Source organism: Oncorhynchus keta, unplaced genomic scaffold (genome assembly GCF_023373465.1).
Source record: "Oncorhynchus keta strain PuntledgeMale-10-30-2019 unplaced genomic scaffold, Oket_V2 Un_contig_16315_pilon_pilon, whole genome shotgun sequence".
Taxonomy (NCBI): Eukaryota; Metazoa; Chordata; class Actinopteri; order Salmoniformes; family Salmonidae; genus Oncorhynchus; species Oncorhynchus keta.
Window position 1 is genome coordinate 2,344 of NW_026279835.1, and position 26,629 is coordinate 28,972.

At 41.1% G+C, this 26,629-nt stretch overlaps 1 protein-coding gene and 2 long non-coding RNA genes across 34 annotated transcripts in view; 1 reads left to right on the plus strand and 2 right to left on the minus strand.

The window, feature by feature from the left end:
* Nucleotides 1-818: 818 nt before the first annotated feature.
* Nucleotides 819-26,412, minus strand: LOC127919309 (uncharacterized). Of its 22 annotated transcripts, none has more exons than XR_008102549.1 (7): nt 26,289-26,412; nt 26,163-26,225; nt 11,146-11,209; nt 10,957-11,082; nt 1,276-1,590; nt 903-1,091; nt 819-837 (listed from the first exon to the last, which is right to left on the minus strand). It is a non-coding gene; the product is annotated as an uncharacterized LOC127919309 (long non-coding RNA). The 22 variants fall into 22 exon arrangements; XR_008102545.1 differs by lacking the exon at nt 11,146-11,209 and adding an exon at nt 19,512-19,574; XR_008102532.1 differs by lacking the exon at nt 11,146-11,209 and adding exons at nt 1,128-1,154; nt 19,512-19,574 and having other exon boundaries at nt 903-1,063; nt 26,163-26,412.
* LOC127919310 (uncharacterized) lies at nt 1,879-5,347 on the minus strand. 4 transcript variants are annotated; one of them, XR_008102552.1, is made up of 4 exons: nt 3,440-5,347; nt 3,300-3,398; nt 3,236-3,268; nt 1,879-3,201 (listed from the first exon to the last, which is right to left on the minus strand). It is a non-coding gene; the product is annotated as an uncharacterized LOC127919310 (long non-coding RNA). The 4 variants fall into 4 exon arrangements; XR_008102553.1 differs by lacking the exon at nt 3,236-3,268 and having other exon boundaries at nt 3,300-3,365; XR_008102554.1 differs by lacking the exon at nt 3,236-3,268 and having other exon boundaries at nt 1,879-3,168.
* LOC127919307 (NLR family CARD domain-containing protein 3-like) overlaps nt 8,769-26,629 on the plus strand; it is a 45,663-nt gene continuing 27,802 nt past the window's right edge. The window contains exons 1-3 of one of the 8 annotated variants that reach the window (XM_052502809.1): nt 8,769-8,908; nt 10,428-10,544; nt 25,596-25,712. In XM_052502809.1, coding sequence (XP_052358769.1) covers nt 10,477-10,544; nt 25,596-25,712 — 185 coding nt within the window. In that variant the 5' untranslated portion in view covers nt 8,769-8,908; nt 10,428-10,476. Of the gene's footprint in view, nt 8,909-9,165; nt 9,497-10,427; nt 10,545-18,943; nt 19,060-25,595; nt 25,713-26,629 lie in introns of those variants that run through there. The other 7 variants (XM_052502813.1, XM_052502808.1, XM_052502812.1 and 4 more) reach the window with 7 other exon arrangements.

The following is a 26,629-nucleotide window of genomic DNA, read 5'->3' on the forward strand; positions in this document are numbered from 1 at the left end:
TGACTACAACGCTAGCATCGTTAAATTAATTTAGTTATTAAAAATGACACCCTGCTCACGCGCCAACGAGCGTCTAGAAGTCAGTTCTAATATCGCGCTGCATCTCCTCATTGGTTTATAGAAGCAGGTACCCACGTGCCATCTCCTCATTGGTTTATAGAAGCAGGTACCCACGTGCATCTCCTCATTGGTTTATAGAAGCAGGTACCCACGTGCCATCTCCTCATTGGTTTATAGAAGCAGGTACCCACGTGCCATCTCCTCATTGGTGTATAGAAGCAGGTACCCACGTGCCATCTCCTCATTTAGCAAAAAAACATAATTTAACATAAACTTAACTTCTTTAAACAATAAAAGCTCATTTATGAACATTTCTGAAATGGATATATAGCTTTTTGTAATGAAACTCTTCTTATGTTTCCCCATCTGAGCTCAGAGGAGATGAGAGATGTAATGTTTGTCTCTGTTGTGTTGAAGACCAATCAAGCAGGAGAGACCAGCCTCCCCTGTTCCCAGCTGTGTGTCCATGAAGAGTGACCGGTCTATGCGTCTACCTATAGAGTTTAGAGAGGGAGACTTTTCTACTGAACAAAGGTAAGAAGAACTCATGGGTCCTGGTCAGTGAGTTAAACAACACTGTCTCTAGTCATTTCTCCTCCCATTTTCCCATTTATTGTTGTTGTTTTCATAATCCATAGGCTCATCCTTTTGTCCATTTCCATAGTCCTAAAACAATATTAAACAAACACAACATTCCCTTCCTGTGTGTGTGTGTGTGTGTCAACTACCTGTGTGTGTGTGACTTGTACTGGTGTGTCCTTATAGTCTCATTATTACCTCAACTACCTGGTACCACTCCAAATTGACTCAGTACTTTGTTCTCCTTATAGTCCCATTATTACCTCAACTACCTGGTACCCTGCACATTGACTCAGTACTGGTACTCCTTATAGTCTCATTATTACCTCAACTACCTGGTACCCTGCACATTGACTCAGTACTGGTACTCCTTATAGTCTCATTATTACCTCAACTACCTGGTACCCTGCACATTGACTCAGTACTGGTTCTCCTTATAGTCTCATTATTAACTCAACTTCCTGGTACTCTGCACATTGACTCAGTACTGGTACTCCTTATAGCCTCATTATTACCTCAACTACCTGGTACCCTGCACATTGACTCAGTACTGGTACTCTTATAGTCTCATTATTACCTCAACTACCTGGTACCCTGCACATTGACTCATAGTACTCCTTATAGTCTCATTATTACCTCAACTACCTGGTACCCTGCACATTGACTCAGTACTGGTACTCCTTATAGCCTCATTATTACCTCAACTACCTGGTACCCTGCACATTGACTCAGTACTGGTACTCCTTATAGTCTCATTATTACCTCAACTACCTGGTACCCTGCACATTGACTCAGTACTGGTACTCCTTATAGTCTCATTATTACCTCAACTACCTGGTACCCTGCACATTGACTCAGTACTGGTTCTCCTTATAGCCTCATTATTACCTCAACTACCTGGTACCCTGCACATTGACTCAGTACTGGTACTCCTTATAGTCTCATTATTACCTCAACTACCTGGTACCCTGCACATTGACTCAGTACTGGTACTCCTTATAGTCTCATTATTGTTTTTTTAGCACATTTTTCATACTTTTAACTGCATTATTGGGAAAGAGCTCATCAGTCAGCATTTCACAGTACACCTGCTGTATTCGGCTCGTGGGGGGGGGGGGTTCGGGACAAGGTAACATGTCTGGTATACATATCCTCAGGTGTTAGATTACTCAGCTGTTCTAGTAGTCTGAGGCAGGTGGTAGATTACTCAGCTGTTCTAGTGGTCTGAGGCAGGTTTAGTTTAGTTTAGTTTATTTTATTTTTACAGGGACAGTGCACATTAATCAACGTTTCAGTAAAAGTGCCGGTTTTAGCCAGCCGGCTAATTTTCAACCGCAGTCCCTGGGCAGGTTATTAAAAACAATTACAATATAGACAATAGCACCATAGACACAGCAACATAGCAACATAGGACAAGCAAGACATAGCATACAGACAGAGCAACATAGAACAAAAAGCAGCAAGACAAAATTCATAAAAGCAACAAAGTGTTTCCATACCTCACAAGCTACAGACAACATGGAAAGGGGCAACACACAGCTAGGGACCATGTTCACAAATCTGATTGACCTTTAGCCATGTCTTCAAGCATTTTGTGAAAGTGTGATATGTGGTGCAGTTATGTGTGTCTGATGGCAGTGTATTCCAGACATGGGAAGCTCTCACAGAGAATGCAGATTTACTAAAGGTGCTTTTCCTTAGGGGAACTATACAGTCACCTCTCATGGCAGACCTTGTGGATCTGCTGCCATATGTCTGGGTTTTCTGTTTAACAAAAATATTGAGTGGAGGGGGAGCCAGGCCATTAAGGATCTTGAATACAAGACATGCGTCGGTGTATTGCACAAGATTTTCCCAACTCAAGAGCTCATGTTTTCTAAGGATGTGACAATGATGATGCCTATCAAGCACTTTGAGAGCCTGTTTGTAGACAGACTGAATAGGTTTTAATGTTGTACAGCAAGCTTGGGCCCAACTAGTCAAGCAGTATGTTAAGTGGGGGAGTATCATAGATTTGAAGTACAGTTTTGCTACCTCTGTAGTCAAACAATTTCGTATAAATCGGAAATTAGCTAGATTGAATTTAGTTATTTGAATGACCTTTTTCACATGCTTTTTAAAAGAGAGGTTGGAATCAAGTATGATGCCAAGGTACTTAAAATCGGATACCACCTGGAGCTTCTCCCCTGACACATAGACATCTGGCTCAGTAGCATCTGTTGCCCTCTTTGTGAAGAACATGCAAACAGTTTTTTTCACATTGAGATGCAAACACGAGTCACTGAGCCACTTTGTAACCTGGACCATTACAGTAGTGAGTCACTATGTAACCTGGACCATTACAGTAGTGAGTCACTATGTAACCTGGACCATTACAGTAGTGAGTCACTATGTAACCTGGACCATTACAGTAGTGAGTCACTATGTAACCTGGACCATTACAGTAGTGAGTCACTATGTAACCTGGACCATTACAGTAGTGAGTCACTATGTAACCTGGACCATTACAGTAGTGAGTCACTATGTAACCTGGACCATTACAGTAGTGAGTCACTATGTAACCTGTCACCATTACAGTAGTGAGTCACTATGTAACCTGGACCATTACAGTAGTGAGTCACTATGTAACCTGGACCATTACTAGTGAGTCACTATGTAACCTGGACCATTACAGTAGTGAGTCACTATGTAACCTGGACCATTACAGTAGTGAGTCACTATGTAACCTGGACCATTACAGTAGTGAGTCACTATGTAACCTGGACCATTACAGTAGTGAGTCACTGAGTCACTGAGTAACCTGGACCATTACAGTAGTGAGTCACTATGTAACCTGGACCATTACAGTAGTGAGTTCTTGTGCAGCTTGTTGTTTGCTCTTTGCACATATATCACTGTATCATCTGCATACATTTGAACTTCAGACCCAGTACAGACAGAAGGCAGATCATTAATGTACAGACTGAACAGGAGGGGCCCCAGTATTGACCCTTGGGGCACGCCCACATCATAGCTACGAGTGGGCGACAGCTCATTGCTCACTCTGACACACTGAGTTCTGCCTTCAAGGTATGATTTCATCCATCTCAAGGCATCAGGGGAAAAGTTGAACTTGGACAATTTTGTGATGAGAATCTCATGGTTAACAGTATCAAAAGCCTTCCTTAGGTCCAGAAACACAGCCCCAACAGCACCCCTTTGTCCATCTTGGACTTCACATTTTCCAGAAGAAAGCAGTTGGCCGTTTCTGTGGAGTGTTTCGCTCTGAAGCCAAACTGCATGGAGTGTAATGTGAAGGGGCTGTTGTTGAGGTGGTTAATCAGTTGTTCTGCTACACACTTTTCAACAACCTTTGACACCACAGGTAGTATACTAATGGGCCTGTAGTTACTCACGTCAGCAGGGTCTCCTGATTTAAAGATGGCCGTTATTATGGCCGACTTCCATACCCTTGGAAACACACCGAGACCAATAGATGTGTTGGTGACCTTAGTAATGGGGCCAATGAGTGACTCTTTGTAGTTTTTAAGAAAGGTAGAGTCCATCCCAAACACAGCTTTGGCTTTAGAGTTCTTTAGTGAGCTAATCACCTTGTTCACCTTTGACTCAGAAACCTCCCTTATGATGAAGACAGGTTGAGCGTCATTCACTAGCACTGAGTTTGGTGTTGATATTCTCCGGTAGATTACTCAGCTGTTCTAGTGGTCTGAGGCAGGTGGTAGATTACTCAGCTGTTCTAGTGGTCTGAGGCAGGTGGTAGATTACTCAGCTGTTCTAGTGGTCTGAGGCAGGTGTTAGATTACTCAGCTGTTCTTGTGATCTGAGGCAGGTGGTAGATTACTCAGCTGTTCTAGTGGTCTGAGGCAGGTGGTAGATTACTCAGCTGTTCTAGTGGTCTGAGGCAGGTGGTAGATTACTCAGCTGTTCTAGTAGTCTGAGGCAGGTGTTAGATTACTCAGCTGTTCTAGTGGTCTGAGGCAGGTGTTAGATTACTCAGCTGTTCTAGTGGTCTGAGACAGGTGTTAGATTACTCAGCTGTTCTAGTGGTCTGAGGCAGGTGGTAGATTACTCAGCTGTTCTAGTGGTCTGAGACAGGTGTTAGATTACTCAGCTGTTCTAGTGGTCTGAGGCAGGTGTTAGATTACTCAGCTGTTCTAGTGGTCTGAGGCAGGTGGTAGATTACTCAGCTGTTCTAGTGGTCTGAGACAGGTGTTAGATTACTCAGCTGTTCTAGTGGTCTGAGGCAGGTGGTAGATTACTCAGCTGTTCTAGTGGTCTGAGGCAGGTGTTAGATTACTCAGCTGTTCTAGTGGTCTGAGGCAGGTGTTAGATTACTCAGCTGTTCTAGTGGTCTGAGACAGGTGTTAGATTACTCAGCTGTTCTAGTGGTCTGAGGCAGGTGTTAGATTACTCAGCTGTTCTTGTGATCTGAGGCAGGTGGTAGATTACTCAGCTGTTCTTGTGATCTGAGGCAGGTGTTAGATTACTCAGCTGTTCTTGTGATCTGAGGCAGGTGGTAGATTACTCAGCTGTTCTAGTGGTCTGAGACAGGTGTTAGATTACTCAGCTGTTCTTGTGATCTGAGGCAGGTGTTAGATTACTCAGCTGTTCTAGTGGTCTGAGGCAGGAGGTGTTAGATTACAAGCATTTTCAATTGTAACCTTAATAATATGACTTACTAATGTCATATTACAGTTTTGAATAAGTTTTTAAATATTGAAATATTGATGTCACAAGTGTATCATTTGTAAAGTTCAGATATATATTATTAACGTGTAAAACCTAGCAGTACACTTGGGGGCGCTGTGGGGACCCTTGGGGCGCTGTGGGGTCACTGTGGGGACAATGTGGGGACACTTGGGGACAATGAACCTAAAGCCAACACATGAACAAACTTATTCCCAGATATAAATCAAATTGGTCACATACACATGGTTAGCAGAAGTTATTGGTTACATACACATGGTTAGCAGAAGTTATTGGTTACATACACATGGTTAGCAGATGTCATTGGTTACATACACATGGTTAGCAGATGTTATTGATCACATACACATGGTTAGCAGATGTTATTGGTCAGATACACAGGGTTAGCAGATGTTATTGGTCACATACACAGGGTTAGCAGATGTTATTGGTCACATACACAGGGTTAGCAGATGTTATTGGTCACATACACATGGTTAGCAGATGTTATTTGTCAGATACACAGGGTTAGCAGATGTTATTGGTCACATACACATGGTTAGCAGATGTTATTGGTCACATACACATGGTTAGCAGATGTTATTGGTCACATACACATGGTTAGCAGATGTTATTGGTCACATACACAGGGTTAGCAGATGTTATTGGTCACATACACAGGGTTAGCAGATGTCATTGGTCACATACACAGGGTTAGCAGATGTTATTGGTCCCATACACATGGTTAGCAGATGTTATTGGTTACATACACATGGTTAGCAGATGTCATTGGTTACATACACATGGTTAGCAGATGTTATTGGTTACATGGTTAGCAGATGTTATTGATCACATACACATGGTTAGCAGATGTTATTGATCACATACACATGGTTAGCAGATGTTATTGGTCACATACACAGGGTTAGCAGATGTTATTGGTCACATACACAGGGTTAGCAGATGTCATTGGTCACATACACAGGGTTAGCAGATGTTATTGGTCCCATACACATGGTTAGCAGATGTTATTGGTTACATACACATGGTTAGCAGATGTCATTGGTTACATACACATGGTTAGCAGATGTTATTGGTCACATGGTTAGCAGATGTTATTGATCACATACACATGGTTAGCAGATGTTATTGGTTACATACACATGGTTAGCAGATGTCATTGGTTACATACACATGGTTAGCAGATGTCATTGGTTACATACACATGGTTAGCAGATGTCATTGGTCACATACACAGGGTTAGCAGATGTTATTGGTCACATACACAGGGTTAGCAGATGTCATTGGTCACATACACAGGGTTAGCAGATGTTATTGGTCACATACACAGGGTTAGCAGATGTTATTGGTCACATACACAGGGTTAGCAGATGTCATTGGTCACATACACATGGTTAGCAGATGTCATTGGTCACATACACAGGGTTAGCAGATGTTATTGGTCACATACACATGGTTAGCAGATGTTATTGGTTACATGGTTAGCAGATGTTATTGATCACATACACATGGTTAGCAGATGTTATTGATCACATACACATGGTTAGCAGATGTTATTGGTCACATACACAGGGTTAGCAGATGTTATTGGTCACATACACAGGGTTAGCAGATGTCATTGGTCACATACACAGGGTTAGCAGATGTTATTGGTCCCATACACATGGTTAGCAGATGTTATTGGTTACATACACATGGTTAGCAGATGTCATTGGTTACATACACATGGTTAGCAGATGTTATTGGTCACATGGTTAGCAGATGTTATTGATCACATACACATGGTTAGCAGATGTTATTGGTTACATACACATGGTTAGCAGATGTCATTGGTTACATACACATGGTTAGCAGATGTCATTGGTTACATACACATGGTTAGCAGATGTCATTGGTCACATACACAGGGTTAGCAGATGTTATTGGTCACATACACAGGGTTAGCAGATGTCATTGGTCACATACACAGGGTTAGCAGATGTTATTGGTCACATACACAGGGTTAGCAGATGTTATTGGTCACATACACAGGGTTAGCAGATGTCATTGGTCACATACACATGGTTAGCAGATGTCATTGGTCACATACACAGGGTTAGCAGATGTTATTGGTCACATACACATGGTTAGCAGATGTTATTGGTCACATACACATGGTTAGCAAATGTTATTTACAATGGCTGCCTTGTTCAGGGGCAGTTTTTTACTTACCTTGTCAGCTCAGGGATTTGATCTAGCAACCTTTCGGTTACTGGCCAACACTCTAACCACGAGGCTACCTGCCACCTCTACACTCTAACCACGAGGCTACCTGCCACCTCTACACTCTAACCACGAGGCTACCTGCCACCTCTACACTCTAACCACGAGGCCACCTGCCACCTCTACACTCTAACCACGAGGCTACCTGCCACCTCTACACTCTAACCACGAGGCTACCTGCCACCTCTACACTCTAACCACGAGGCTACCTGCCACCTCTACACTCTAACCACGAGGCTACCTGCCACCTCTACACTCTAACCACGAGGCCACCTGCCACCTCTACACTCTAACCACGAGGCCACCTGCCACCTCTACACTCTAACCACGAGGCTACCTGCCACCTCTACACTCTAACCACAAGGCTACCTGCCACCTCTACACTCTAACCACGAGGCTACCTTCCGCCACAGACATACTTATCACTTGTTTACATAATTATTATACATAAATCATTGCCAAAAGCACAAGACATACTGTTGCATGTAGGTCTACATTATTTATCGATTGATCATATAGAAATGTGAAACATTATTTTTAACTACTACAAAGCAATTACATGTGGCGCAGGAACCACTGACTCACTGCATTATTCTATAGTATTATCAAGACACCTGCTGTTAACTCTTAACTACTTAGGACAGCTCACCAGGTGTCCTAAATATCTACCGACTAGGTGGGACTAGAGACTTCATGCATAGCTTTAATTTATACCCATAAGTGTCAAATGTGTTTATTCTCAGCACTTATACGACCAATGTTGTACTCTGAGACGCTTTGTGGGTATGGTCCCAGATCTCAACATATTGTTATAAAAAAACATAGAATGTTTGTTTTACATAATAATAAAAAATGATAAAAAATGAATATTACTAATGTAACCCACTGTAAAGACTGGGTTTAGTTGATTGTGTTGCACTGATCATGTCCGCGTTCTGGGACTGTCCGCGTCCCCGTACAGAACCGTCCGCGTCCCCGTTCGGTGTGGCGCCAAGCCGGTTACGCGCAGAGTGGACTGAGGTGATCTTGGGGAATAACGACAGAGTTTGTTTTAGTGTTGAGACGCCGACGTTTACTGTTCAATTTGCTTTTTTCTTAACGGTCAGGGACAGTATGAGTGTAGCCAGATCCTTTTCACTCTCTGTCCTTGTTTCATTTTGTGGTTCACCGGATTCATCATCATCATCGAGACGAGGGACAGACGAACGACCTGCTAACTAACCAAGCTAAGACTTCTCCCTCTCTCGTTGACGGATGCTGGCTACCTCTGTCCGGTTCTCCTCTCTTCACTAGATGGACGGTAACGTTAGTGTTTAACCCCTCTGTGTCCAAGGACCGAACTTTTGAATATTATTTTCAGGGCGCCTCAATAGCAGGTATTGAACCCCGGGTAAATAATCACTCGTCAGAACCTCAACCTCAGTATACATTCATTATAAAAATCATCTTAATATCTGATATTGTGAGTAAACAACCCCGAGAGTGCGTCTTCCAGCCCTCCAATAAATTACTTAATTCAATCCTCCCGGTTAGTAAATTTACCTCAACATGCCCCGGAGAAGCAGAGTAACGACACCAGCCTTTTAGCGGGGCTGACAGACTGACTACAACGCTCGCGACGCTAAATGAATTCCGTCATAAAAAATGACACACTGCTCGCGCCATTAACTAACGTCTGGAAGTCAGTTATATTTGTGAAACTCTTCTTATGTTTCCCCATCTGAGCTCAGAGTAGATGAGAGATGTAATGTTTGTCTCTGTTGTGTTGAAGTCCAATCAGGCAGGAGAGACCAGCCTCCCCTGTTCCCAGCTGTGTGTCCATGAAGAGTGACTGGTCTATGGAACCTCCTATATCCTTTAGAGAGGGAGACTTTTCTACTGAACAAAGGTAAGAAGAACTCATGGGTCCTGGTCAGTGAGTTAAACAACACTGTCTCTAGTCATTTCTCCTCCCATTTTCCCATTTATTGTTTTCATAATCCATAGGCTCATCATATTGTCCATTTTCATAGTTCTAAAACAATATTAAACAAACACAACATTCCCTCCCTGTGTGTGTGTGTGTGTGTGTGTGTGTGTGTGTGTGTGTGTGTGTGTGTGTGTGTGTGTGTGTGTGTGTGTATCTGTGTATCTGTGTGTGAGTGAGTGTGTGTGTGTGTGAGTGAGTGAGTGTGTGTGTGTGTGCGTGAGTGTGAGCTCCCTGGGTGAGGAGATGTAACCTCCATCCTGATTGCCTAGTCACTTTTTCCCGAACTACATGTACATATTACCTCAACTACCTGGTAACAACCCCATGATTAGATAGTGAACAATCCCATGATTAGTGAACAATCCCATGATTAACTAGTGAACAATCCCATGATTAGATAGTGAACAATCCCATGATTAACTAGTGAACAATCCCATGATTAGATAGTGAACAATCCCATGATTAGACTAGTGAACAACCCCATGATTAGCTAGTGAACAATCCCATGATTAGATAGTGAACAATCCCATGATTAGATAGTGAACAATCCCATGATTAGATAGTGAACAATCCCATGATTAGATAGTGAACCCATGATTAGCTAGTGAACAATCCCATGATTAACTAGTGAACAATCCCATGATTAGATAGTGAACAATCCCATGATTAGCTAGTGAACAGTCCCATGCCATGATTAGATAGAGAAAAAGCACACCAATCTCTCTCAGAAATGCTTTGAAATAAAAGCTAATTTACTAACATTTCTGAAAAGTGATATATAGTGTTTTGGTTTCCCCATCTGAGCTCAGAGTAGATGAGAGATGTAATGTTTGTCTCTGTTGTGTTGAAGACCAATCAAGCAGGAGAGACCAGCCTCCCCTGTTCCCAGCTGTGGGTCCATGAAGAGTGACCGGTCTATGGAACATCCGATAAACTTTAGAGAGGAAGACTTTTCTACTGAACAAAGGTAAGAAGAACTCATGGGTCCTGGTCAGTGAGTTAAACAACACTGTCTCTAGTCATTTCTCCTCCCATTTTCCCATTTATTGTTGTTGTTTTCATAATCCATAGGCTCATCATATTGTCCATTTCCATAGTCCTAAAACAATATTAAACAAACACAACATTCCCTCCCTGTGTGTGTGTGTGTGTGTGTGTGTGTGTGTGTGTGTGTGTGTGTGTGTGTGTGTGTGTGTGTGTGTGTGTGTGTGTGTGTGTGTGTGTGTGTGTGTGAGTGTGAGCTCCCTGGGTGAGGAGATGTAACCTCCATCCTGATTGCCTAGTCACTTTTTCCCCGAACTACATGTACATATTACCTCAACTACCTGGTACCCTCCACATTGACTCAGTACTGGTTCTCCTTATAGCCTCATTATTACCTCAACTACCTGGTACCCTGCACATTGACTCAGTACTGGTTCTCCTTATAGTCTCATTATTACCTCAACTACCTGGTACCCTGCACATTGACTCAGTACTGGTACTCCTTATAGTCTCATTATTACCTCAACTACCTGGTACCCGTAACATTGACTCAGTACTGGTGTTCCTTATAGTCTCATTATTACCTCAACTACCTGGTACCCCTGCACATTGACTCAGTACTGGTACTCCTTATAGTCTCATTATTACCTCAACTACCTGGGTTCCACAACTTCAGGCAGACCAGCGGAAACTGGATCAGCAGCACGATAAGGTATCACGTCCAGTGGATCATGTATCAGTTCTGACAGGATGGAAAGAAAGGGAGTGCTGCTCTCAGATCAGTTTTCTCCATTCAAATCTTTCCTTAATTAGAAGCATTGTTTGACTTGTTTCGACGAACTTTACCGGTACAATTAAGATGTATTGGTCTGCATGTATTGACAAACTTTACCGGTACTATTAAGATGTATTGGTCTGCATGTATTGACGAACTTTACCGGTACTATTAGGATGTATTGGTCTGCATGTATTGACAAACTTTACCGGTACAATTAGGATGTATTGGTCTGCATGTATTGACGAACTTTACCGGTACTATTAAGATGTATTGGTCTGCATGTATTGACAAACTTTACCAGTACTATTAGGATGTATTGGTCTGCATGTATTGACAAACTTTACCGGTACTATTAAGATGTATTGGTCTGCATGTATTGACGAACTTTACCGGTACTATTAGGATGTATTGGTCTGCATGTATTGACAAACTTTACCGGTACAATTAGGATGTATTGGTCTGCATGTATTGACGAACTTTACCGGTACAAATAAGATGTATTGGTCTGCATGTTTTGACAAACTTTACCGGTACAATTAGGATGTATTGGTCTGCATGTATTGACAAACTTTACCGGTACTATTAAGATGTATTGGTCTGCATGTTTTGACAAACTTTACCGGTGCAATTAAGATGTATTGGTCTGCATGTATTGACGAACTTTACCGGTACTATTAAGATGTATTAGTCTGCATGTTTTGACAAACTTTACCGGTACAATTAGGATGTATTGGTCTGCATGTATTGACGAACTTTACCGGTACTATTAAGATGTATTGGTCTGCATGTTTTGACAAACTTTACCGGTACAATTAGGATGTATTTGTCTGCATGTTTTGACAAACTTTACCGGTACTATTAAGATGTATTGGTCTGCATGTTTTGACAAACTTTACCGGTACAATTAGGATGTATTGGTCTGCATGTTTTGACAAACTTTACCGGTACTATTAAGATGTATTGGTCTGCATGTTTTGACAAACTTTACCGGTACAATTAGGATGTATTGGTCTGCATGTTTTGACAAACTTTACCGGTACAATTAGGATGTATTGGTCTGCATGTATTGACGAACTTTACCGGTACTATTAAGATGTATTGGTCTGCATGTATTGACGAACTTTACCGGTACTATTAAGATGTATTGGTCTGCATGTATTGACGAACTTTACCGGTACTATTAAGATGTATTGGTCTGCATGTATTGACGAACTTTACCGGTACTATTAAGATGTATTGGTCTGCATGTATTGACGAACTTTACCGGTACTATTAAGATGTATTGGTCTGCATGTATTGACGAACTTTACCGGTACTATTAAGATGTATTGGTCTGCATGTATTGACGAACTTTACCGGTACTATTAAGATGTATTGGTCTGCATGTTTTGACAAACTTTACCGGTACAATTAGGATGTATTGGTCTGCATGTATTGACGAACTTTACCGGTACTATTAAGATGTATTGGTCTGCATGTATTGACGAACTTTACCGGTACAATTAGGATGTATTGGTCTGCATGTATTTACTAACTTTACCGGTACTATTAAGATGTATTGGTCTGCATGTATTGACAAACTTTACCGGTACTATTAAGATGTATTGGTCTGCATGTTTTGACGAACTTTACCGGTACTATTAGGATGTATTGGTCTGCATGTTTTGACAAACTTTACCGGTACTATTAGGATGTATTGGTCTGCATGTTTTGACGAACTTTACCGGTACTATTAGGATGTATTGGTCTGCATGTTTTGACAAACTTTACCGGTACAATTAGGATGTATCGGTCTGCATGTATTGACAAACTTTACCGGTACTATTAAGATGTATTGGTCTGCATGTTTTGACAAACTTTACCGGTACTATTAGGATGTATTGGTCTGCATGTTTTGACAAACTTTACCGGTACTATTAGGATGTATTGGTCTGCATGTTTTGAACGCCTTTGAGCCAGTGGATTACTGAACAGAACGCACCAACAAAACAGAGTTTTGGAGATTTAAAGGGACTTTATCGAACAAAACGTCCATTTATTGTGTTCCTGGGACCCATTGGATTGCCAACAGAGGAAGATCTTCAAAGGTAAGTCATTTATTTTATCACTATTTTTGAGATTTATGACACTTGTGCAGGTTATGAATTTATGCTAATGCAGAAAGTTAGTGAGGCGCTGTCCTCAGACGATCAAATGCTATGCTTTCGCCGTAAAGCCTATTGTAAATCGGACAAAGCGGTTCATTACCAAGATTCTAAGCTAAAGAATCATGTATGACACTGTATTTTCATGAATGTTTAATATTAAGATTTTTATATATATATATTATATATATATATATATATTTTTATCAATGAATTTGGCACTCTGCAATTTCACCGGATGTTGTCGAGGTGGGACGCTAGCACCCACCTAGCCTTAAGATAAATCCTTAGGTTCTCAAATATCTATATAATCGATCATATATTTATTTTATTTATTTTATTTGACCTTTATTTAACCAGTCAAGTCAGCTAGAGTGACAGTGAAAATGTCCTCTTCCTAAAACGTATTATTAACCTCTTGCTCCTACTGAGACGCTTGCGTCCCATTTAGAGCTCTGGAAATGCAAATGCGCTACGCTAAATGCTAATAGTATTAGTTAAAACTCAAACGTTCATTAAAATACATATGCAGGGTATTGAATTAAAGCTACACTCGTTGTGAATCCAGGCAATGAGTCAGATTTTTAAAATGCTTTTCGGCGAAAGCATGAGAAGCTATTATCTGATAGCATGTAACACCTCAAAAGACCCGCAGGGGACGTAAACAAAATAATTAGCATATTCGGCGCTACACAAACCGCACAATAAAATAGAAAACATTCATTACCTTTGACCATCTTCTTTGTTGGCACTCCTAGATGTCCCATAATCACTATTGAGTCTTTTTTTGATTAAATCGGTCCATATATAGCCTAGATATCGTTCTATGTAGACTGTGTGATAAACGGAAAAAAACAGCGTTTCATAACGTAACGTCATTTTTTTTTAATTCAAAAAGTCGACGATAAACTTTCACAAAACACTTCGAAATACTTTTGTAATGCAACTTTAGGTATTAGTAAACGTTAATAAACGATCAAATTAATCACAAGACAAAATATATTCTATAGCTGTCCGTCAGGAAAAATGTCCGGGTAGAATCTCAACCAAAATATCCGGTCCGAGACCTGAAGAACTGTGCTGCCTTGCATCTGTTTGACCAAGAAACAAATAGTAGGCAAATGACAAGACTCTAGACACCGTGTGGAAGCTGTAGGTATTGCAACCTCAGCCCCATTAAATGTGGTTCACCTTTATCAATGGGTTCAAGTCGCGCAGGGATATATTTTTCCATTTTCAGTGATCAGGTTTTCCTGCGCTTTTCGATGAAACTCCCGTTCTGGTAAAGCCACATCCGTTATTTAACCAGTTTTATAAACGTCTGAGTGTTTTCTATCCACACATACTAATCATATGCATATACTATATTCCTGGCATGAGTAGCAGGGCGCTGAAATGTTGCGCGATTTTTAACAGAATGTTCGAAAAAGTAGAGGGTAGGAGAAAGAAGTTAAACAAGCCTGAAACCATGTATGAAGACTGTTGACATCTAGTGGAAGCCGTAAGAACTGCAATCTGGGCGCTAAATCCCACTTTATTCAATAGGAAGTCAATGGAAACAATGACACATCAAAAAAATCCCATTTCCTGGATGGATTTTCCTGGGGTTTTCGCCTGCCATATCAGTTCTGTTATACTCACAGACATTATTTTAACAGTTTTATCTACCAATTATATACATATCCAGGCTTCTGGGCCTGAGTAACAGGCAGTTCACTTCGGGAACGCCAGACTCTCCGAATTTCAGGATACTACCCCCTAGCTTTATGAAGTTAATATTATAATTATTTCACAATACTGATGACGGATCAGCACCTAGAGAAATATTATCACCTATGGCTGCAAATATTGAGTCTTATTCTAATTCTACCCAATAAAATTGCACTAAATCACGTTAGGCTACACATCATAAAATAAATTGAGACAAATTACAAACAGTAGCCTACAAGTAGCAAAATATAACTCAATTGATTGATTGAACAAAAAACGTGGCTCATATCAACACCATTATCCCAGAAACGCAAGATCCACTCCAATTTTCACACCACCCTAACAGATCTACAGATGATGCAATCTCTATTGGACTCCCCACTGCCCTTTCCCACCTGGACAAAAGGAACACCTATGTGAGAATGCTATTCACTGACTACAGCTCAGCAATCAACACCATAGGGCCCTCAAAGCTCATCAATACGATAAGGACCTTAGGACTAATCACCTCCCTCTGCAACTGGATCCTAGACTTCCTGACAGGCCGCACCCAGGTGGTAAGGGTAGGTAACAACACATCCGCCACGCTGATCCTCAACACAGGGACCCCTCAGGGGTGCGTGCTCAGCCCCCTCTTGTAATCCCTGTTCACTCATGACTGCATGGCCAGGCACGACTCCAACACAATCATTAAGTTTGACGATGACACAACAGTGGTAGGCCTGATCACCGGCAACGACGAGACAGCCTATAGGGAGGAGGTCCGAGACCTGGTCGAGTGTTGGCAGAATAACAACCTATGCCTCAACATATTCAAGACTAAGGAGATAATTGTGGACTACAGGAAAAAGAGGACCGAGCACTCCCCCATTCTCATCGACGGGGCTGAAGTGGAGCAGGTTGAGAGCTTCAAGTTCCTTGGCATCCACATCACCAATAAACTAACATGGTCCGAGCACACCAAGACAGTCGGGAAGAGGGAACAACAAAACCTATTCCCCCTCAGGAGACTGACAAGATTTGGCATGGGTCCTCAGATCCTCAAAACGTTCTACAGCTGCACCATCGAGATCATCCTGGCTGGTTGCATCACAGCCTGGTATGGCAACTGCTTGGCCTCCGACCGCAAGGCACTACAGAGGGTAGTGCGTATTGCCCAGTACATCACTGGGGCCAAGCTAATTTTCATCATAGGGTACACTTCAACTATGACAGACAAAATGATTTTTAAAAATCCAGAAAATCACATTATAGGATTTTTAATGAATTTATTTGCAAATTATGGTGGAAAATAAGTATTTGGTCAATAACAAAAGTTTATCTCAATACTTTGTTATATACCCTTTATTGGCAATGACAGAGGTCAAATGTTTCCTGTAAGTCTTCACGAGGTTTTCACACACTGTTGCTGGTATTTTGGCCCATTCCTCCATGCAGATCTCCTCTAGAGCAGTGATGTTTTGTGGCTGTTGCTGGGCAACACAGCCTTTCAACTCCCTCCAAAGATTTTCTATGGGGTTGAGATCTGGAGACTGGCTAGGCCACTCCAGGACCTTGAAATGCTTCTTACGAAGCCACTCCTTCGTTGCCCGGGCGGTGTTTTGGGATCATTGTCATGCTGAAAGACCAAGCCACGTTTCATCTTCAATGCCCTTGCTGAAGGCAGGAGGTTTTCACTCCAAATCACATGATACATGGCCCCATTCATTCTTTCCTTTACACGGATATGTCGTCCTGGTTCCTTTGCAGAAAAACAGCCCCAAAGCATGAAGTTACCACCCCCATCCTTCACAGTAGCTATGGTGTTCTTTGGATGCAACTCAGCAATCGTTGTCCTCCAAACACGACGAGTTGAGTTTTTACCAAAAAGTTATATTTTGGTTTCATCTGACCGTATGACATTCTCCCAATCTTCTTCTGGATCATCCAAATGCTCTCTAGCAAACTTCAGACGGGCCTGGACATGTACTGGTTTAAGCAGGGGGACACGTCTGGCACTGCAAGATTTGAGTCTCTGGCAGCGTAGTATGTTACTGATGGTAGGCTTTGTTACTTTGGTCCCAGCTCTCTGCAGGTCATTCATTAGGTCCCCCCGTGTGGTTCTGGGATTTTTGCTCACTGTTCTTGGAATCATTTTGACCCCACGGGGTGAGATCTTGCGTGGAGCCCCATATAGATTATCAGTGGTCTTGTATGTCTTCCATTTCCTAATAATTGCTCCCACAGTTGATTTCTTCAAACCAAGCTGCTTACCTATTGCAGATTCAGTCTTCCCAGCCTGGTGCAGGTCTACAATTTTGTTTCTGGTGTCCTTTGACAGCTCTTTGGTATTGGCCATAGTGGAGTTGGAGTGTGACTGTTAGAGGTTGTGGACAGGTGTCTTTAATACTGATAACAAGTTCAAACGGGTGCCATTAATACAGGTAACGAGTGGAGGACAGAGGAGCCTCTAAAGAAGAAGTTACAGGTCTGTGAGAGCCAGATATCTTGCTTGTTTGTAGGTGACCAAATACTTATTTTCCACCATAATTTGCAAATAAATCCATTAAAAATCCTACAATGTGATTATCTGGATTTTTTTTCAATTTTGTCTGTCATAGTTGAAGTGTACCTATGATGAAAATTACAGGCCTCTCTCATATTTTTTAGTGGGAGAACTTGAAAAATTGGTGGCTGACTAAATACTTTTTTCCCCCACTGTATATATAAAATAAATATATTTTTTTGATGGCTGACATTATCTACCAAAGTAACAGCACTGTAGACAAAAGGAGAGCTCTCCAGTTCGTACCAAAACCATAAAAAGGACATTTTCTCAAAAGTGAGGTTACAAGTTTATCAACGTTCAACGCAGAATGACTTTCCCATTGTTCCTCAACTGTAGTGTCCTATATACCATTTTCAAGCACTGAGTCTCTACTATAATCCAATGTGAAAAACACAGTATCAAATTTTGCGACAATAAGACCGAATCGAGCCGGTCGGTCAGATTTGACTGTATAAAAACTTGCAGTACTACTGATTTCTCTGAGAGTGAGGCAAATATATATTAGTACTGTGTAAAACCTAGCAGTACTACTGATTTCTCTGAGAGTGAGGCAGATATATATTACTACTGTGTAAAACCTAGCAGTAATACTGATTTCACTGACAGTGAGGCAGATATATATTACTACTGTGTAAAACCTAGCAGTAGTACTGATTTCACTGACAGTGAGGCAGATATATATTATTACTGTGTAAAACCTAGCAGTACTACTGAATTCTCTGAGAGTGAGGCAGATATATATTATTACTGTGTAAAACCAAGCAGTACTACTGATTTCTCTGAGAGTGGGGCAGATATATATTAATACTGTGTAAAACCTAGCAGTACTACTGAATTCTCTGAGAGTGGGGCAGATATATATTATTACTGTGTAAAACCTAGCAGTACTACTGATTTCACTGAGAGTGTGGCAGATATGTAGCATTTAGAAAATACACATGACTATTTTTCTCTCTGAAATGAAACCATCAAGTGATTGATTTTAAACAAATGCATGTCTGTCATTGTACAACCCCATACCATGATTAGATAGTGAAGAAACACCAAACTCTTTCATAATTTCTTTAAACAATAACAGCAAATATAAGGACATTTCTGAAAATGGATATATAGCGTTTTGGAATGAAACTCTAATTATGTTTACCCTTCTGAGCTCAGAGTAGATGAGAGATGTAATGTTTGTTGTCTCTGTTGTGTTGAAGACCAATCAAGCAGGAGAGACCAGCCTCCCTGTTCCCAGCTGTGTGTCCATGAAGAGTGACAAGTCTATGCATCAACCTCTAAGCTTTAAAAAGGGAGACATTTCTACTGAACAAAGGTAAGAAGAACTCATGGTCAGTGAGTTAAACAACACTGTCTCTAGTCATTTCTCCTCTCCCATTTATTTGGGTTGTTTTCATAATCCATAGGCTTTTCCTTTTGACCATTTACATAGTCCTAAAACATTATTAAACAAACACAACATTCCCTCCCTGTGTGTGAGTGTGTGTGTGCACTCCCTGGATGAAGAGATAGAATCTCCATCCTGATTGCCTTGTTACTTTTACCACTACCTACATGTACATATGAACTCAAATACCTAAACTACCTGGTAGCCCTAAACATGGACTCAGTACTGATACTCCTTATAGTGTCATTATTACCTCAACTACCTGGTAGCCCTGCACATTGACTCAGTAATGGTACTCCTTATAGTCTCATTATTACCTCAACTACCTGGTACCCTGCACATTGACTCAGTAATGGTACTCCTTATAGTCTCAGTATTACCTCAACTACCTGGTACCCTGCACATTGACTCAGTACTGGTTCTCCTTATAGTCTCATTATTACCTCAACTACCTGGGTTCCACAACCTCAGGCAGACCAGCGGAAACTGGATTAGCAGCACGATAAGGTATCACGTCCGGTGGATCATGTATCAGTTCTGATAGGATGGAAAGAAAGGGAGTGCTGCTCTCAGATCAGTTTTCTGCATTCAAATCTTTCCGGAATTAGAAGCATTGTTTGATTTGTTTCGACGAACTTTACCGGTACAATTAGGATGTATTGGTCTGCATGTATTGACGAACTTTACCGGTACAATTAGGATGTATTGGTCTGCATGTATTGACGAACTTTACCGGTACTATTAAGATGTATTGGTCTGCATGTTTTGACGAACTTTACCGGTACAATTAGGATGTATTGGTCTGCATGTATTGACAAACTTTACCGGTACTATTAAGATGTATTGGTCTGGATGTTTTGACGAACTTTACCGGTACTATTAGGATGTATTGGTCTGCATGTTTTGACAAACTTTACCGGTACTATTAGGATGTATTGGTCTGCATGTATTGACGAACTTTACCGGTACTATTAAGATGTATTGGTCTGCATGTTTTGACGAACTTTACCGGTACTATTAAGATGTATTGGCCTGCATGTATTGACAAACTTTACCGGTACTATTAAGATGTATTGGTCTGCATGTTTTGACGAACTTTACCGGTACTATTAGGATGTATTGGTCTGCATGTATTGACGAACTTTACCGGTACTATTAAGATTTATTGGTCTGCATGTATTGACGAACTTTACCGGTACTATTAAGATTTATTGGTCTGCATGTTTTGATGAACTTCACCGGTACTATTAGGATGTATTGGTCTGCATGTTTTGACGAACTTTACCGGTACTATTAGGATGTATTGGTCTGCATGTTTTGACTAACTTTACCGGTACTATTAGGATGTATTGGTCTGCATGTTTTGACGAACTTTACCGGTACTATTAAGATGTATTGGTCTGCATGTTTTGACGAACTTTACCGGTACTATTAAGATGTATTGGTCTGCATGTTTTGACGAACTTTACCGGTACTATTAGGATGTATTGGTCTGCATGTTTTGAACGCCATTGAGCCAGTGGATTACTGAACAGAACGCACCAACAAAACAGAGTTTTGGAGATTTAAAGGGACTTTATCGAACAAAACGTCAATTTATTGTGTTCCTGGGACCCATTGGATTGCCAACAGAGGAAGATCTTCAAAGGTAAGTCTTTTATTTTATCACTATTTTTGAGTTTTATGACACTTGTGCAGGTTATGAATTTTTGCTAATGCAGAAAGTTGGTGAGGCGCTGTCCTCGGACGATCAAATGCTATGCTTTCGCCGTAAAGGCTATTGTAAATCCGACAAAGCGGTTCGATTACCAAGATTCTAAGCTAAAGAATCATGTATGACACTGTATTTTCATGAATGTTTAATATTAAGATTTTTATATATATATTATATATCTATATGTATATATATATTTTTTTATTATTAATGAATTTGGCACTCTGCAATTTCACCGGATGTTGTCGAGGTGGGACGCTAGCGCCCACCTAGCCTTAAGATAAATCCTTAGGTTCTCAAATATCTATATAATCGATCATATATCAACCGGACAACAGTGTATTCAATAGAAAGGAAAAAGATCGGAGAGCGTAAACATGGTCATGCGCGTAAACCTAGAGTGACAGGGAAAATGTCCTCTTCCTAAAACGTATTATTAAACAAGCCTGAAACCATGTATGAAGACTGTTGATATCTAGTGGAAGCCGTAAGAACTGCAATCTGGGCGCTAAATCCCACTTTATTCAATAGGAAGTCAATGGAAAACAATGACACATCAAAAAAATCCCATTTCCTGGATGGATTTTCCTGGGGTTTTCGCCTGCCATATCAATTCTGTTATACTCACAGACATTATTTTAACAGTTTTATCTACCAATTATATGCATATCCAGGCTTCTAGGCCTGAGTAACAGGCAGTTCACTTCGGGAACGCCAGACTCTCCGAATTTCAGGATACTGCCCCCTAGCTTTATGAAGTTAATATTATAATTATTTCACAATACTGATGACGGATCAGCACCTAGAGAAATATTATCACCTATGGCTGCAAATATTGAAGACTCTTATTCTAATGCTACCCAATAAAATTGCACTAAATCACGTTAGGCTACACATCATAAAATAAATTGAGACAAATTACAAACAGTAGCCTACAAGTAGCAAAATATAACTCAATTGATTGATTGAACATAAAACGTGGCTCATATCAACACCATTATCCCAGAAACGCAAGATCCACTCCGATTTTCACACCACCTAACAGATCTACAGATGATGCAACCTCTATTGGACTCCCCACTGCCCTTTCCCACCTGGACAAAAGGAACACCTATGTGAGAATGCTATTCACTGACTACAGCTCAGCAATCAACACCATAGGGCCCTCAAAGCTCATCAATACGATAGGGACCTTGGGACTAAACACCTCCCTCTGCAACTGGATCCTAGACTTCCTGACAGGCCGCACCCAGGTGGTAAGGGTAGGTAACAACACATCCGCCACACTGATCCTCAACACAGGGACCCCTCAAGGGTGCGTGCTCAGCCCCCTCTTGTAATCCCTGTTCACTCATGACTGCATGGCCAGGCACGACTCCAACACAATCATTAAGTTTGACGATGACACAACAGTAGTAGGCCTGATCCCCGGCAACGACGAGACAGCCTATAGGGAGGAGGTCTGAGACCTGGTCGGGTGTTGGCAGAATAACAACCTATGCCTCAACATATGCAAGACTAAGGAGATAATTGTGGACTACTGGAAAAAGAGGACCGAGCACTCCCCCATTCTCATCGACGGGGCTGAAGTGGAGCAGGTTGAGAGCTTCAAGTTCCTTGGCATCCACATCACCAATAAACTAACATGGTCCGAGCACACCAAGACAGTCGGGAAGAGGGAACGACAAAACCTATTCCCCCTCAGGAGACTGACAAGATTTGGCATGGGTCCTCAGATCCTCAAAACGTTCTACAGCTGCACCATCGAGATCATCCTGGCTGGTTGCATCACTGCCTGGTATGGCAACTGCTTGGCCTCCGACCGCAAGGCACTACAGAGGGTAGTGCGTATTGCCCAGTACATCACTGGGGCCAAGCTAATTTTCATCATAGGTACACTTCAACTATGACCGACAAAATGATTTTAAAAAATCCAGAAAATCACATTATAGGATTTTTTATGAATTTATTTGCAAATTATGGTGGAAAATAAGTATTTGGTCAATAACAAAAGTTTATCTCAATACTTTGTTATATACCCTTTATTGGCAATGACAGAGGTCAAACGTTTCCTGTAAGTCTTCACAAGGTTTTCACACACTGTTGCTGGTATTTTGGCCCATTCCTCCATGCAGATCTCCTCTAGAGCAGTGATGTTTTGTGGCTGTTGCCGGGCAACACAGCCTTTCGACTCCCTCCAAAGATTTTCTATGGGGTTGAGATCTGGAGACTGGCTAGGCCACTCCAGGATCTTGAAATGCTTCTTACGAAGCCACTCCTTCGTTATCCGGGCGGTGTTTTTGGGATCATTGTCATGCTGAAAGACCCAGCCACGTTTCATCTTCAATGCCCTTGCTGATGGCAGGAGGTTTTCACTCAAAATCACATGATACATGGCCCCATTCATTCTTTCCTTTACACGGATATGTCGTCCTGGTTCCTTTGCAGAAAAACAGCTCCAAAGCATGATGTTACCACCCCCATCCTTCACAGTAGCTATGGTGTTCTTTGGATGCAACTCAGCAATCTTTGTCCTCCAAACACGACGAGTTGAGTTTTTACCAAAAAGTTCTATTTTGGTTTCATCTGACCGTATGACATTCTCCCAATCTTCTTCTGGATCATCCAAATGCTCTCTAGCAAACTTCAGACGGGCCTGGACATGTACTGGTTTAAGCAGGGGGACACGTCTTGCACTGCAGGATTTGAGTCCCTGGCGGCGTAGTGTGTTACTGATGGTGGGCTTTGTTACTTTGGTCCCAGCTCTCTGCAGGTCATTCATTAGGTCCCCCCGTGTGGTTCTGGGATTTTGGCTCACTGTTCTTGGGATCATTTTGACCCCACGGGGTGAGATCTTGCGTGGAACCCCATATAGATTATCAGTGGTCTTGTATGTCTTCCATTTCCTAATAATTGCTCTCACAGTTGATTTCTTCAAACCAAGCTGCTTACCTATTGCAGATTCAGTCTTCCCAGCCTGGTGCAGGTCTACAATTTTGTTTCTGGTGTCCTTTGACAGCTCTTTGGTTTTGGCCATAGCGGAGTTTGGAGTGTGACTGTTTGAGGTTGTGGACAGGTGTCTTTTATACTGATAACAAGTTCAAACGGGTGCCATTAATACAGGTAACGAGTGGAGGACAGAGGAGCCTCTAAAGAAGAAGTTACAGGTCTGTGAGAGCCAGATATCTTGCTTGTTTGTAGGTGACCAAATACTTATTTTCCACCATAATTTGCAAATAAATCCATTAAAAATCCTACAATGTGATTATCTGGATTTTTTTTCAATTTTGTCTGTCATAGTTGAAGTGTACCTATGATGAAAATTACAGGCCTCTCTCATATTTTTTAGTGGGAGAACTTGAAAAATTGGTGGCTGACTAAATACTTTTTTCCCCCACTGTATATATAAAATAAATATATTTTTTTGATGGCTGACATTATCTACCAAAGTAACAGCACTGTAGACAAAAGGAGAGCTCTCCAGTTCGTACCAAAACCTTAAAAAGGACATTTTCTCAAAAGTGAGGTTACAAGTTTATCAACGTTCAACGCAGAATGACTTTCCCATTGTTCCTCAACTGTAGTGTCCTATATACCATTTTCAAGCACTGAGTCTCTACTATAATCCAATGTGAAAAACACAGTATCAAATTTTGCGACAATAAGACCGAATCGAGCCGGTCGGTCAGATTTGACTGTATAAAAACTTGCAGTACTACTGATTTCTCTGAGAGTGAGGCAAATATATATTAGTACTGTGTAAAACCTAGCAGTACTACTGATTTCTCTGAGAGTGAGGCAGATATATATTACTACTGTGTAAAACCTAGCAGTAATACTGATTTCACTGACAGTGAGGCAGATATATATTACTACTGTGTAAAACCTAGCAGTAGTACTGATTTCACTGACAGTGAGGCAGATATATATTATTACTGTGTAAAACCTAGCAGTACTACTGAATTCTCTGAGAGTGAGGCAGATATATATTATTACTGTGTAAAACCAAGCAGTACTACTGATTTCTCTGATAGTGTGGCAGATATATATTATTACTGTGTAAAACCTAGCAGTACTACTGATTTCTCTGAGAGTGAGGCAGATATATATTACTACTGTGTAAAACCTAGCAGTACTACTGATTTCTCTGAGAGTGTGGCAGATATATATTATTACTGTGTAAAACCTAGCAGTACTACTGATTTCTCTGAGAGTGTGGCAGATATATATTATTACTGTGTAAAACCTAGCAGTACTACTGATTTCTCTGAGAGTGAGGCAGATATATATTATTACTGTGTAAAACCTAGCAGTACTACTGATTTCTCTGAGAGTGGGGCAGATATATATTAATACTGTGTAAAACCTAGCAGTACTACTGAATTCTCTGAGAGTGGGGCAGATATATATTATTACTGTGTAAAACCTAGCAGTACTACTGATTTCACTGAGAGTGTGGCAGATATGTAGCATTTAGAAAATACACATGACTATTTTTCTCTCTGAAATGAAACCATCAAGTGATTGATTTTAAACAAATGCATGTCTGTCATTGTACAACCCCATACCATGATTAGATAGTGAAGAAACACCAAACTCTTTCATAATTTCTTTAAACAATAACAGCAAATATAAGGACATTTCTGAAAATGGATATATAGCGTTTTGGAATGAAACTCTAATTATGTTTACCCTTCTGAGCTCAGAGTAGATGAGAGATGTAATGTTTGTTGTCTCTGTTGTGTTGAAGACCAATCAAGCAGGAGAGACCAGCCTCCCCTGTTCCCAGCTGTGTGTCCATGAAGAGTGACAAGTCTATGCATCAACCTCTAAGCTTTAAAAAGGGAGACATTTCTACTGAACAAAGGTAAGAAGAACTCATGGTCAGTGAGTTAAACAACACTGTCTCTAGTCATTTCTCCTCTCCCATTTATTTGGGTTGTTTTCATAATCCATAGGCTTTTCCTTTTGACCATTTACATAGTCCTAAAACATTATTAAACAAACACAACATTCCCTCCCTGTGTGTGAGTGTGTGTGCACTCCCTGGATGAAGAGATAGAATCTCCATCCTGATTGCCTTGTTACTTTTACCACTACCTACATGTACATATGAACTCAATTACCTAAACTACCTGGTAGCCCTAAACATGGACTCAGTACTGATACTCCTTATAGTGTCATTATTACCTCAACTACCTGGTAGCCCTGCACATTGACTCAGTACTGGTACTCCTTATAGTCTCATTATTACCTCAACTACCTGGTACCCTGCACATTGACTCAGTACTGATACTCCTTATAGTGTCATTATTACCTCAACTACCTGGTACCCTGCACATTGACTCAGTACTGGTACTCCTTATAGTCTCATTATTACCTCAACTACCTGGTACCCTGCACATTGACTCAGTACTGGTTCTCCTTATAGTCTCATTATTACCTCAACTACCTGGTACCCTGCACATTGACTCAGTACTGGTACTCCTTATAGTCTCATTATTACCTCAACTACCTGGTACCCCTGCACATTGACTCAGTACTGGTTCTCCTTATAGTCTCATTATTACCTCAACTACCTGGGTTCCACAACCTCAGTCAGACCAGCGGAAACTGGATCAGCAGCACGATAAGGTATCACGTCCAGTGGATCATGTATCAGTTCTGACAGGATGGAAAGAAAGGGAGTGCTGCTCTCAGATCAGTTTTCTCCATTCAAATCTTTCCGTAATTAGAAGCATTGTTTGACTTGTTTAGACAAACTTTACCGGTACAATTAAGATG